General features: G+C 34.7%; 1 protein-coding gene across 7 annotated transcripts in view; it reads right to left on the reverse strand.

Moving 5' to 3' along the window:
• Nucleotides 1-3,105: 3,105 nt before the first annotated feature.
• The window catches only part of WDR11 (WD repeat domain 11), a 44,782-nt gene continuing 33,233 nt past the window's right edge, over nucleotides 3,106-14,654 (reverse strand). For 4 of the 7 annotated variants that reach the window (XM_075757750.1, XM_075757748.1, XM_075757746.1 and 1 more), the window contains exons 20-29: nucleotides 13,820-13,928; nucleotides 12,966-13,028; nucleotides 11,657-11,722; nucleotides 10,738-10,909; nucleotides 10,373-10,468; nucleotides 8,853-9,018; nucleotides 7,996-8,093; nucleotides 7,253-7,398; nucleotides 6,361-6,443; nucleotides 4,997-5,296 (exon numbers count right to left, since the gene is read on the reverse strand). In XM_075757750.1, coding sequence (XP_075613865.1) covers nucleotides 5,142-5,296; nucleotides 6,361-6,443; nucleotides 7,253-7,398; nucleotides 7,996-8,093; nucleotides 8,853-9,018; nucleotides 10,373-10,468; nucleotides 10,738-10,909; nucleotides 11,657-11,722; nucleotides 12,966-13,028; nucleotides 13,820-13,928 — 1,154 coding nt within the window. In that variant the 3' untranslated portion in view covers nucleotides 4,997-5,141. Of the gene's footprint in view, nucleotides 5,300-6,360; nucleotides 6,444-7,252; nucleotides 7,399-7,995; nucleotides 8,094-8,852; nucleotides 9,019-10,372; nucleotides 10,469-10,737; nucleotides 10,910-11,656; nucleotides 11,723-12,965; nucleotides 13,029-13,819; nucleotides 13,929-14,654 lie in introns of all 7 variants that reach the window. The other 3 variants (XM_075757749.1, XM_075757747.1, XM_075757744.1) reach the window with 1 other exon arrangement.

Genomic DNA, 14,654 nt, shown 5'->3' on the forward strand with positions numbered 1-14,654 from the left:
GGAGCGGTAAGTACACAGTTCGGCTGAATCTCTTTATGAATAATCCTGTATGAAATCCGTCACTTTTAAGCAATACGTTTATGCCTTGAGTATCTGCAAATGCAACATTAGTGTCCATCCTGATCTTGTTTTGCCGTTCTCCCATCCCTACGTTTTAACAGAAACCTTTTAAACACTTTTCCCCAGACATTAAGAAAAAGGACTTTCAAAGACTTTTCCTCTCTAGTTCAATTTAAGAATTGTCAAGTTCTCCTCCCTTCCCAATTTCTGTTGGTTTTTATCATTCCTCTTGGAAACTTAGGCTGAGCTTTGTTATCTGTTGCCACCCGCCTTTATTGAACAAGGAGGCGGAGACGGTTCTGTTGACAGCGTTGTCCCCGCACAGGAAATTGCTGCGATATTCTCTCACTTACGAATACAGCTCCATGGAGAAAATTGGATAAGGCCTAAGCACAACCAATTCAAGCTTATTTGGTTTTCTCCTGATTTTTCTGACTTAATACAGGAATTTTCAGTGCCAGTTTTCACTAGATGAAACACTAAGACCATCAATGCCGTCTTAAGAAAACTATGTTACATGCCACTACTTTCTAATCTCGACTCTTGCCTTTTTGATTCTGCTTAACATCGCTGCCTTCCAGCAAAAGCCCATGAGATACTGAGAAACTCTCTCAGCTGTGGCTCTTATCTTCAGCATTTAAGTAGAAACTGAACAACTTACTGTCAAGAAGTCCCAAAAATACTAATGGGTCAGTATCAGCATCATTAAAGAATTTTAGGTCACTAGTTAGGTCAATGGGTACAACATTTTTTCTCTGAACTCATTAACGAATTCTCTTTCTAGGTTCATATTAACATCAAAGTTGTGCTGAATTCTTCTTGGAAAGTAATAAATAATTATTTTTAAAAACCCAACAAAACAAGCCCTTGCTCTTTGCCAAGCTGTTTTTATTTCACTGCTCACCAGCAATTAAATTTTTGGTTGAGCTTTTAGAATACAATTTTGGGCAGCTAGCGATAGCCAAATCAAAGCCATTTCCCATTCAAGAATCCGTGATCGTCCTCATTTTCTGTCTCTAGGGTCAACTGCTGCAAAATATTGTCTCTTAGATTATTTAGTCAGACACCGAACACATCAACATTCTGGACCAGGTTTCCTTGATGTATAATATATGCCTCTATCTGGCTGCAAAGTCTCTAAATTGGCAGACTGTTTGCATTTTAATGAAAGTAAATGATAAATAATTTGCAATATAGTACTGATCATTTTTACACTGCAATAAAACAATTCATTTAGTCATTTTCCAGAGATTATTCCCTCTGAATCAAATATACGTGTATATATAGACACATTTTTCCTGTGGGGTAACTTACTATCTCTACAATCATATAACTAAATTTTTGGAGAAGTACTTCAGGAACTGATCCAAGTTAGGCAATTTTAGTCACCGTTAATCAATATGATTAATTTACAGAGACTACCTTTATTGTGAGGCACACCATGCTCCAATTAAAAGTCTAATTAGAGCTTGCTTATACTTTAACTAAGCTTCTAGACTGTTTTCTAGACTTAGTTACAGCTAGAACAAGTACATCTATTATCATAAAGTAAGTCCCAATTATTTCAGTTTTAAGAATCACATCAGGAATTGAAAAAAAAACACCTCATTTTTATAATTAAGTACTACCCCAAAAGTCCCGCGATAATATTCACCAAAAGCTTCTCTCAGGTTGTAGAACCACTAGTTGAATGTGAGCAGACAGATCTAGAACGAAAACGTCTGCAGGACTGAACGAGCTTCACACAGCAGTTGTACAAATTTTGGAATGTTTGACTGAAACGAAGACAACTTGTGCATCCCTGTGGGCTCAATCACATGTATGGTTTTTTTGTTGCTCATATGAGTCCAAAATGATTCACATAATATAATACAGTGAAAGGGGTAATCATCACTCGTAATGCTACAAGATGTTCTCCATCTAGGAGTTCTCCATCTAGACAACCCAAATGTCCAAAACCCTCCTTATTTATAGACGAAAGTCCTGGCCTTTGCAAATGAATCTTAAAAGAGCTACTGAATAATCTGCTCTGATAATCAAACATCACAATTAATTAACATAAGACTCATGTTCAAAGACAGATGAAGAAAGAATCGCTATACTTTGGCAATTCCTCTACCTCTTCTTCGTTGCCAAGAACGGTCAAACACCAGTTCCGGAATTATGGCTGCGTTACAGACTTTGTTGTTGACAGAAGCTTCAATATGCAAAACCTGGCAAATCCAGATTATAAACTTCAGCTGCTACTTGAACTATTCACAGTTGTTTGAGGAAGGTATTCTCCAAGGGATTTAAAGGAGTTAAAATCATATTTATTGGGAACTTTTTCAAATTCATTCAGTTCACTTTTTTTGTTCCAAACTCTCAGGCTTGTCTTTCAAACATGCAAGTCAGAAGCGTCTCATATTTCATTCTGTACAAGCCAACTATAGATCAGATGTTTATCTGTACTTTTTTTTTAAACAACTTGTAAGCCAAAGTGACAAAAGCATCCTAAGAGCCAAGAGGAAAGCGACGTGAACTAGGAAGGAGAAAAATGAGACTTCACTGACATGAATGTCAGCATTGCTGAACGCATTTCCTATTTGTGAGAAGTTCATGATCCACACTGATGTAAGCCTACCTGCCTCCTAGACAAAACCAAGATGTGCAAAGCTCGCTGGCATCAGCTGAGAAGCAAGGAAAAGTCTTGTATTATTGTCTGTGGGGTAGCATCAAAACAGAAAGGAAGTGTTTTTCTTTCATCGCTTATTTTTATGCTTTTAAAAAATCAGAAAGCGCAGACAATGTCCTGCTCTAATTCAACCTGTACAAATTTTATGTTTGTTTGCTAGTAATGGTTGGGAATACTACTACTCAAACCCAACATTATGTTAGTACTACCACAGAAAATGTGACCAATATGTACCAGGATAATCACTTCTGCTACTAAAACCAGCCCTGAGCATTGTGTCAGTCCAAAAGGCAAAATGAAAGCAATTACACAACCAGCATTCAATCCCAGTGCAACAGATGACATGTTTGTATTAAATAAAGACACACAGAGATTTTAAAAGTTTGGTTTTATTATTGTAGTGTGACAGCATTATTATCTAAATAAACTTTTCAATCACTTTTACAGTCTATTTTCATCAGAAAGGTTTCAATATGGAATGTCACACAGTATTCTGCAACCTTCACACTTAAAAGTAGACAGAAACATTCAGTATTTAAAGGCCTTTGCAATGTGTTTCTTTTAAAAACATGAAATTTATAAAGTGTATATTAAAGCAGATTTTTTTTCCAGAGACCCATTGACAAACAATTCTATGTGATCAAAGAACAAGTTTGCATCTGCTTACATTAACTCTGCGGTAACCCTGTCCATGAGTACTGCTACCAAAAACAAGAGTAGGAATTGAGGAGTGCTGTAGTAGTGAACGGGAGCCAGAATTTAGCCCACTGTTAATGACAGTTAATTTTGCTCAACTCTGTTGCTCACCAGTTAATACTTAAGGCAAATTTCATTGTATGCTTATTTTTCCAAGCTAAAGTAACTATATAAGCATTGTTTGTAATACATTGAACAGAAAGTATTTTATGGTGTATGTAAGACGTGGCAAGAAGAAATAAGGTACATTGCAGTTAAGCCACTTTTCTATTTAGAGCAATGAAACTCACATTTTCAATTTGTATAAAAACCATCATTATTGAAAAGCCTAGTCTTTCAAATTTTATCAGAAATGTTACTGTAGATCTGAACTAAAAGGTTTATGGAGTTAAGGAGATGTCCCAAAGCTGGTGCTCCTCTAGGAAGGAGTATAGAATAGGTATTCACAAATTTTTGAACACACAGAGAATTCAATGGACTATTACTTTAAGTAGATAAGCCATGAATTACATTCAAATGAGGGACCTTGTACATGACGTGATTCTCTTCACCACTGCGCACTAAACTTCAGTAGCTCCAACAACTTGGTAAAAAAGAATAATTTTATTTTTTAGCCAAGACTAATTTTCACATGCCACAGTCTTCAATTTGCAAGGTCAATTTAACATCAGCATCCACTCCTCAGCTGTAAAATTTCTCAATCAGTAATAAATAGAAAAGATATATCTGACATAAGAAACAATAATGAAAACAAGTAGTTAAATACTGAAATACTGGCACAAAAATGAGCAAAGATGTCACTGGTGACATCCTTGAGTATCTGGACCATAAGATGTGTTAGCATAAGAAGTATCTAATTAAAAAGCCAGCATTTTGGCTTTGCACAATGCCTTTTTTACCTATTGAAATTACACATTCAAATAACAAACAAAACAATAACTGTGGAGACAGCGTTAGCAGTCTCCTGAACATTCTGCAGGAGCCTACCTTGCTGCTTTTGAGGTAGGATCTTCTCCCATCCTTTGATCCCATGAACCAGTCAACACAAGGCAAAACTTAGTCTCTAAGGTGTGCAGGGAGTGCACACTTAAGAATAACACAGACTATAACAATACCTTAACTGAAAAAAAGGACCTTCCGTGGATTTTTGGAATGTTAGGAGACTTCCCTAAGTAAAGCTGTTAAAAGATTCCATTCCAGACAGTTATGAAAATGACAATACAGTAAACTGATTTAAAATAACAGTAATTTTAAACAGAAAAACTGGATTGAGAAAACACAGTGTTCCAGGAAAGAACCGTGTGTTATGTGATCTATATTTATTCTTTAAATATATTTCTATTTTTATTGTACAGATCGAATCATTTAAGCATATAAATACAACAGTAGTGAAGAACTATAAAGATTTGATTTTTAGAAGTAAATGGAGTAGACTTTTACACAGGTAAAAACCCTTTCAGCACATTTTTATATTTGATTTCTGCTATAGTTGAGAAAGTTGGAAATATTCTTATGTAATTTTATCATAGGCTTCTTTCCCCTCTTGTGAAAATGAAGACAATTTTAACATAAACAGAAAACAGTTCTTAATCTTGCCTCCGCACACATTTAACAACATTTGCTCAAATCACACATATCAGCTATTACAGTGATTCAAGAAAAAAATGTATTTTCACACAGTGGAATCTCAGTGGAACTAAACTGAAAATTCTTACTCTTGTGTCATTTCCTCTTCAGGCTGTTTGAGCTCAATCAGTAACTCTTTACCAGTTTCTCCTGCCTTTGAGGCAAAAAGAATTGCTCCCTGTTTAAAGCCCAGGAGCTTCAAGCTTCTGGCATAATCTGCATATACAGCATGGATCAATTTATGTAAATGAAGCATTAAGGAAAACACAAATGAATAGCAAAATGAAAAAAACCTCAGAGTCATTTTTTTCTTTCTCCTCGCTCGTTAGGTGTCCCAAGATGAAAATGCTGAACACTGCTGCCAGTTGTCCTAATCCAACATTTTTCGGCACAAATGAAGACAAAAAAGTTGCTTTAAATACTACTATTGAATGTGTATTAGCATTTATCCGGCAGCATGCAGAGTGCTATAAACTAAACCAGATACAGTTCAGATATGCAGAAGTACCTACCATAATGCCATGCCATAATTTGCAAAAGAAATGAAGAAATTGTAAGGTCATACTACAAGATTTGTTCATTAATTAAATCTGGTGTTATCTACGTGACTTATTAGTGGATTTTTTACTTACAAGTTGACATGAGTCATGATTGCATAAAATTTAATATGCATTTACATATGCATTATTATTTATTGCATATAATAAAAAAGTTAGACAACCTCTAGAGTTTCCAGAACGCCATGTTAGATGTGCAGACTGTACCGAGCAATACTTTAGATACCTTTTGAAATACTTACTACATTTTCAGCGCATCTGATCTTGACCTTTAATTTTCTTTGTTTTCACTGTCTCAAAACTGACTCCTTCATAAAGGGTTTCAATCAGTACAACAGTATGCTGGTCTACAGCGGGGTTCAACATAGGATTTTTTTTTTTCTTGAGATACAGTGTTTAAAAGATAACTGAACCACTGATTTCACTACACAGTCTGCAGTAATAATTTCCAAGTTCTGCAAAGAATATTTTATCTTCTGTTCTTTTCTCTCCTATGTTTATTTTTTTTCACTTTTAGTTTGTTTTTTAGTGCCACTGGTCTCACAGAGCATCAGGAGGATGTAATGTTATGGATTTAGGCAAATGACTCCTTTTCACTAGTTTCCTCATAGTTCCTTCAAACTACATGACCTGGAAAATATAAATAGAAATTCCTATTCCTGTGCAGGCTAGTTCATCTAACATTGGTTCAGGCATACTCACTGTGTATGAGTGCGCAGATGCAAAACCAGGATTTCAGAAAAAGGATATTTGTATCATCATTAACTTCAAATGCCCCGTACTTCAGACAAGCTTCAACAAATAAAGCTGCTCTATCGAAGTACCTCATACTGTTAAATGGAGAAGAAAAAAAACACACAAAAAAATCATTTGTTAGGGCAGGAAAACAGAGAAGTATTCAAGGACATTGCATCAAAACACTTGCACACAGGCTTTCCAAAATTTTGCACCTAGGTCTGGAGTTGCAAATCTCTTCTGCCCTGAGGGCTGAACAAGGCTTCCAATTATCCCCAAGGTTAATCAATATCACCATTTAGCTGCCACCATGGCACATATTCACAGTCCCACATAACACACTGCTCTCCATTTCCAACGTTGCTCCACTTTGCTCTCTACACCTTCACACTTCGTAGGCCTCCAAAATTCACTACATCATGATAGTGCTGAGTGCTCTCCTCATGGAAAGCATGCAGGAACAGGTCACACTGTTTCACGTACTGCCTCGTGCTCCCCTCACACTCAGTAGTCTGGCACTGCCCTCTCCCCAACCTTCTTACATCCCCTCTTCCTCCCTGCATGCAAGGAACTGAGATCTGATGCAAAATTTTTGAAAGATCAAGATTCAACTTACTCAGAAATAATCATAGCTACTATAAATTGTTACTGCTTGGTTAATGGGTGCTAGCAATCTTAAAGCCTGCAGTAAATTAAATTGCAACAAAAAGATCAATTCAAGCTCACAGAAATGAGGTACGACTGAGGTTAAAGTTAATTAAAGAAAAACACGTTAAAATAGAAACAAATGTCAGAAGTCAAACTGCAGACCCCCTCCTTTCCTCCTCCTTGACTTCTGAGTCACAAATGCTTAAATAACATTTTTGGACAAGACAAAATAGAGATTGTGCTGTTTCGTCTTTACCTGTGCAACATCTCTGCAACTTTTGTAAAGCATCCAAGTGACAAGAGGACAAGAATGGCTTTGGACTTCTGGTTAACTTGTGGAGAGCAAAGGTGATCTACCCAACGCTTTAACACATCAGCACACTCCTCTGAGTTCAAACGAACCTTTAAGATACAGGAAAGATAGTTACGAATTCTCAACTGCTAACTAAAGAGACCATTCTGCTTCTGTTTCATTTTTTTTCAGTGAAATACTTTGGGCAGAAGTAAAAGCATCTGAAAGTACCAGTTTTATGACAAAAAGTACACTTATCCCTTGAATGAATACAATGTAAAGGAAAATTAGAAATATATAGGTATAAAAATAGTCCACTTGGGTCACTCCACATTTACACGTGATTAACATTGTTTTTACCACAAAGCTTTTCTAAAACCTCAAGTATCAAGAAGTTAGAAATCTTTATCCTCTTCTAAAGACTTAAGGACAAAACATCTTTACTTTTCTTAAGAGCAGGATGCACTCATTTAGAAAATCTGGGTATGACTTTTTCCATACTTTCTGCTGAAGAAGAATCTGTCAACACTGAACGAATGGACTGGCTTGTTACAGCTTAACACATGGAAAGAACTGATCATGATACTTCAAACTGATGTTTTAGATTTTTAACTTTGGAGAACTTCAGCACCCTCTTCAGCCTTCATTCCTACATATACTAAGTAGTTCATTTATGTGAGCAAACTGAAAATTGAGAAATTACATACCTTTGCAAGCCACGCTGCACGATTCCACTCGCCATAAGTTTGCAAGTAGCGACAGGCATCAGCAGCCTTATCGATCAGACACAGTAACTGTACACCCTCTGGAAAATAAAAAGCACACTATATAATAAGTTAAGGGAAAAAAAGAGTTGCTATACACGAGTGAGCAGAAAAAGGATCCCTCCAATATCCTTCTTAGCACATGAACATGTTGAAAAACAGTTCACTGGACTTCTCATCATAAAGAGATAATGATCTTTTTACGTTAAATAAACAGATTTCACAAATAATCCTTTATTTTAATGTTGTCCATAGTATAATTATTAAGAGTGAATTGCTAATTGCCCACAGAGTGGAAAGTGTTTTTTCCAGGCAAGTACAGACATCGGTACTTTCTCTGCATCTCTTTGAATATTTCAGTCAATCATCATATTGTGAACATCTCTTGCATTAGGCAAAATTAACCTGTACACATAAGAAAATACACTTTTTGAAACAAGTTCCGAACTGGAAAGGAAACTAAGTCTGTCTTTCAAATTCAGTAATAAGAAATAATTTTTTAATTAATTCTTTAATTAGGAGTGGAAAATATGTAGCTTAATGTGCTCAACCTCTTTTAGAGCAAACAGTCACCAAGAGAATTATTCCAGAAATACATTATCCAATGAAAATAGATCAAAACAAGTTGAGCTTTATAACTCAGTAACTGTTCATTTTTGTGTTAATGACTGTAGTCTACTATAACATATACAGCATATAAGATCTATTACAACTTTCTGCTCCTCCATCTCCATCAGCAGCCTTCATAAGATCAGAATTACTAGTTTATAAGCAAACATAAAATTAAAGTCACAATTTACCTGCGAGCTTCCCATTGGCTATCATGTTGGTGGCTACCAGTTTAATGGTACTTTGAGACGGTCCTGATGAGGTGACAGTTGTGACCAAGCAAGCTTTGAGTGAATCGCAGTAATAATGTGCATTCTCTGAACTCGTTTCTAACAATAACTGTACTGCTCTGTCAGTCTGGCAAGAGAAAAAAAAAACAAATACAAAAAACCAACTTTGATCACAACATACTCACTTTTAAACAAAAGTCCTTATATTTTTACCCTTTTTAAGACATGGAACAAATAACAATGGAAGTTATTCTAAAACAGACTACAAAAATATCTACCAGCATAGTAATAATTAAGATACTATTTCAATAAAGCATCCTAGTAAGGACAGCACTTAAACACCTATCATGAATATAATGTTTAATCACAAACTAACATTTCTAGAAGAGGCCAAAGAAAAATTTAATTCAGAATATTGATTTCCTTGTTTACATAATCTTTTGCAGAGTTATAAAAAGAAGAGAAGCATTTAAAATAAACAGAGAAGAAATAAAATTCTGAAGATGCAGAAACTGGCCAGAATCTCAAGGACTGATTCAATACTTGATATTTTAAAACAAAGGTAGAATTCATCCATGTAAAATGTTAGTTACAGCTTAGCACCTAACCAGTGGGGCTCACTGCAGACACCTGTCTCTGAATCAACGGAATCACTGTAGGCATGGCATCTCTGCTTGTTACTAAAATGAGGTGCCTAACTTTGAGAGAGGTCAATTTGGTGAGGTCAGTCAAGCTGATGGCTCAGATAATTACAGAAATAATGAAAAGCCACATTAAATACATATTAAAATACAGTGATTCAATAAACTGGCATTTTTTAACTCCTATAAACTGGCATTTTAAACAGACTATCTACAGACTAAATATTTCTGGCATCTTGTACTGGTAACATTTGTTGACATGCTCAAATGCACAGTGGCACAGAAATCATTTAAGTTCGAGCTAGTAATACCAAAGCTATTTTTGGAAATGGATGCAGCACAACTGCATTAGGGGGGAACAGCTCATGATATATACTGCACAAATGCAACAATATTCTTATCAGGGTCTCTCAGTGAGCAGCTCTGTACAGTATCCCACTGCTTAGTATAGATCTGCCAAAAGCTTAGGTACATCCTTTGTTACTTAAAATGAGAGTACTAAGTGCAGACAGAGTTATCCCAAAGATGTCAAGTTTTAGTTATTTCTGGGAAACTCAAGATGTGATTTTATTTTTCTAGTCACAAGATGGAAAGAAAGATTTTTATAGGGTTCCCATGAAAATGAAATAGTGTGAAGCAGGTAACACCAAATATTACCATATACCATGTCATTACACAGAGTCTGCAGTGTGATAACACATTAAGGCAGCAAAAACTACGCACCGGGTAAATAAAAGTATGAAACAACACATATGAGTTAGACAAAACTTTATTTGAATAGGATAAGTACATAAAATGGACAGGGAAGAAGAATAAAAAATTCAAATATTACCCACAAACCTGGCCCAAGAGAAGAAGTTGATCAGCACATTTCCTGGTATGATCATACGTCGATCTCTTCACTTCCTGGAGATTTACCCTTTCAAGTTGGAATTTCTGCACAAAGAAGGAAAAATATTCAAAATGTGATACTACCATAGGAAATAAAAACAAGCATTTAAAACATATGGAAGTATTTTCAGCGTTTTTGGAACACCTCTTATTTTTAAACAATAGGGAGTGATTTAATCCAGAGTGGTTATGTTACTAATAAAAGTGAAATATGTATAGTCAAAACCTAAAGATAATAAGAAGATTACAATGCTGAGCTTTTAATTGTGCTGATGACAGTCTTATTAAATATATTTTTGAACTCCTTGAAATACCTGGAAGTAATAATTTTCACACAGTATGTCATAGCATATATCCAAGGGATTGACCAATTGTTCTTGAAGGACAGCTGTGTCTGCTGGTTTTGCAGGCTTGTCCTGGGATAAGCTGTGCAAATAGTGGGCAGCAATAGTCCAGAAATGCAGTTCAGATTCATCCCCATACAGTCTGAGAAGATAAAAATCAGGGTATGAAATATGTTTGCATTTTTTCATATGCCACATAAAAATATTATATATTTAAAATATCTTTTTACAAAGGCTGTGCATTCGTGTGGGCACCAGAAGTACTTTGCATTATCAGTGGGACAAGTTGTAAGAAAAGATTAAGGAATGACATTCAGCAAGCTAGGTAGGTAAGAGGTTGGCCAGAAGACTCTTAGAAAGCAATTAAACTCAGTGAATCTTCAGCATATAAATATGTGAAAACTGATATTTTATTATTATTTTACACTCAATTACTAATATCCTCTTTCAACTACAAGAAAGTTTGAAAAACAAAATAAAATTAACTAAAGTTTAGGGAGAAGAACAAGACAGAACAAATACATTTCAAATAAAAAACAGGCCTTCTCCTGTTTGCATGTAATCTTGTGTGTTGTGAATTTCTGACTCACATTTTTGGGCTCTGTACAGCTAAATGTAATGTAGTAAGCAGAACTGCATTTATGAAAGCATCACCAAGGCTGAAGGAAGTTCTCTACATCCAGCAAGCAAATAAAAGTGTTTCAGTAATGTAACATTTCCATTCTTAGTCCTGAAAACACTCTAATCCATTGGTAACAAAGTACTTTAGGAATTGCACTGAGTTAAAGGAGAGTTAATTGAGTACTTAAACTTCAGCACATTCATATGCATTAATAGGATCAAGATTTTATTAGGAAACATTTAATATAATTATCTGAATCTCTACTACCTGGCAACTAGGAGACATCTTTGCAAGACAGTAAAATCTGGATCAAGCAAAAGTTTCTTTATGTCACTGCAAAAAGAGAAAGCCATAAATAATCTGGAAAATACTGCACAAGTTTTTTTATTTGGTTTTGAACACGAATAGGATATCTCACCTAATAATTGAAAAAAAGCAAACCCAAAAATACACAATTTCTTTTCTGAAATGAAAAAAATGTATCTATCAAAACAATTACAACAGGAAGTATACATAATTTGAAATACAATTGATCTCAAGGAGCAAGTCACTCTCCCAGTTTAAATAGAAAGTGAGTCTGTCAAGAACACCTTGTGCTTGTAATAAGGAGAACAACCACAAGGGTGTATACAAAGCTATAAATTAGTCTGCAGTGATTCTACAAATTACAAGATTAATTCAATTACGAGTAATTTTGCAACTCTGTAGCGCTACAGTGTAAGAGATCCACATGCATGAATTTAGGTTTTCTACATATGTTTCAGACTGTAAAGCATGTAAAATATGCTAAGTTATCTTTTCCATCTTACTAAATGGAAGGACAAAAGGAAAATGAAAAAAACTTCTGTTTACAGCTTTAAATATTATTTTCATAGTTGAAATAGAATGTCAAAATCTGTTCTCTGTATAAGCAGAGTAATGTGCATGAACATTACTCTGGAAGTATACCTTCTATACAATATTTTTAGAATTTGTTTTTTCTTCCTCAGAGCTTAAGTATCTTAAACCTCAGAGCATTTAAGTAGCAGTGCCAATACAGTCTGGACCAAGATCAAAGAACCATACATCACCAAGAAGTACTGCCTAAAAAATTATGAATGCTCAGTGGTCAGTTACAAATTATATACTAACCCTAATCGGTATCTTTAAAACTCTTGTTGTCAGCCACTACTATGATAAGTCAATGTTAAAAACTTAATACTGACTTCCATCACATTTTATATATCAGAATAGTACATTTTGACTGCTGAGTTAATATTTAACAAAACTACTTTGAGATAGTTTGCTTATTTAAAAAAAACATTTTTGCGACTGTATTATGGTTTATTTTTTATTAGAAAAAAATAGAAATAAAAATTTAAAATCTTCAATAAAATTAATAAAGCATCATTGTTAAGAGTTACATAAAAATAAAAATTATCTGTGTTTAAAATAAAAGCTGTCATTACTCAAGCTTATCTTTAGAGAGGTAAAAAGCATTCTTTCTTCATTCAGTTGTGAATTGCCATAAATTTCAGGGGTTTTTGCCTCCTTTGAGTTCTCTAGCTTACTCAAATATTAAAAGGAAAATTCTTACTTGGACAATGAATTCAACTGCTCTTGAAGAAGGTTTTTAATATTTTCATTCTCTGGATAATCACTGGATTAAAAACAGAAAAAAAAAAGGGGGGGGGGGGTGTTTATGTATTACCACCAAAATGACAGAATTATCTGAAATGGAAAAGTATTACTGGTAGTAGAAAAACACAAGAAGATATACGGAAACAATATTTCATGTTCCTATGGTAAGTAATTCATGAAGATTCTTTGTCTAGTTACTGTTTCCAAAATGGAAATGAAAGACTGGTTTTGCTTTCTCTTAACCTCAGAATCAGTGCCACCAGTCTTTCTTTTCCACTTTTCTTTTATTCATTAACCTTGAAGTTCATGAAAATGACAATGCCTTGCCCATTATTACGTGACCACAAACACAATAAAGGATACAGAAAGGTGCTCCTACTATGATGTGAAGCATGGCTCACTAAAAATGAAGACAGGCCAACTATGAGTTGGACTATCATTTTCAACTACACTTTAGGAACCAGCTCTGACTATTCTGATATTAACTTCTTGAACAAAGAGAACACACAGTAGCTCTCTGAAGTAATATAACCTTGTAAATGACACAAAAATATTGCCAATATCTTAAAGTAGACAGTAGTTTTCAATAGCCAAGGACTACTGAAAGTCAAAAGAAATAAAATACTTGACTTTAAAGCCTTTTCTAATTATTATTATAGTGATAAATAGTGAAGCTATTATCTTTTCGACTGTCCCAAAGAGTGAGGAAACTTATACATCTAACAGTTATATGCACAGAAAGACTAACAGAACATGTAGGATTTAATAATAACAATAATATCTTATATATAGACATATATTTCTTCTTACATGTTGATAATATCTAGAGAATATTTCTCATTCCATGGCTGATGCAACAAGAATGCTTTTAAAGCTAATGAAGCCCTTGGAACAAGCAGATAGGGACACCATGCAGGTTCTGAAACAAAAGGAAAAGACTCATTTTTGAGTGGCTAATGTGCAATAACACTGTGTTCAGCAACCGTAAAATATACCACCTTGTTTGCAAGCACCAGAAGAAAATCATAAATCACAGTCTTTTCATATACACAGCATGGGTTACTAGACATAAAAGTTTACCTTTACACTCAAGCAAAAAACATTTCATAGAAGGTACATGGTTATCAACCATGCTCAAATGAGAATTTCGGGACATTCCATATTGAATTTAGCCATAGACTCCTGGAATACCTTACGCTGGCATTAAGCAGAGTTGTACATGATGATTATTGCTACTACAAGGACACGCTGGAAAATAAGTACAGCTATACCAAAATGTACCATAATGTATGTTTTAGTTTTACTTTGCAATCGTAGTTTCTACAGTATAATACAAGGATTAATACCCATCATCCCAAAAGGGTGTTGTGAAGGTTAATACATGTCTATATTAGCAAAGGAATAAGATGAAAACTGTATTACTATCTGTTGTCATATAAATTTAAAAGTCATTAAGTCTATATCCAGTACAAGGTTTGGATGATATGTAGTAAATGGCACCCAGTGACTTCAGAGTAAAACAAGTACCAGTCAGCTACATTATTAAAGATTCAGCAATTCCCTGTACTTCACATGCACTGAATGATGTAGAAATCTTGTAAATGGGATTTTGTAATTGAAAGATTATTACAGTGTAGAGGCAGAA

The sequence above is a fragment of the Balearica regulorum genome, chromosome 7 (assembly GCF_011004875.1).
Source record: "Balearica regulorum gibbericeps isolate bBalReg1 chromosome 7, bBalReg1.pri, whole genome shotgun sequence".
Taxonomy (NCBI): domain Eukaryota; kingdom Metazoa; phylum Chordata; class Aves; order Gruiformes; family Gruidae; genus Balearica; species Balearica regulorum.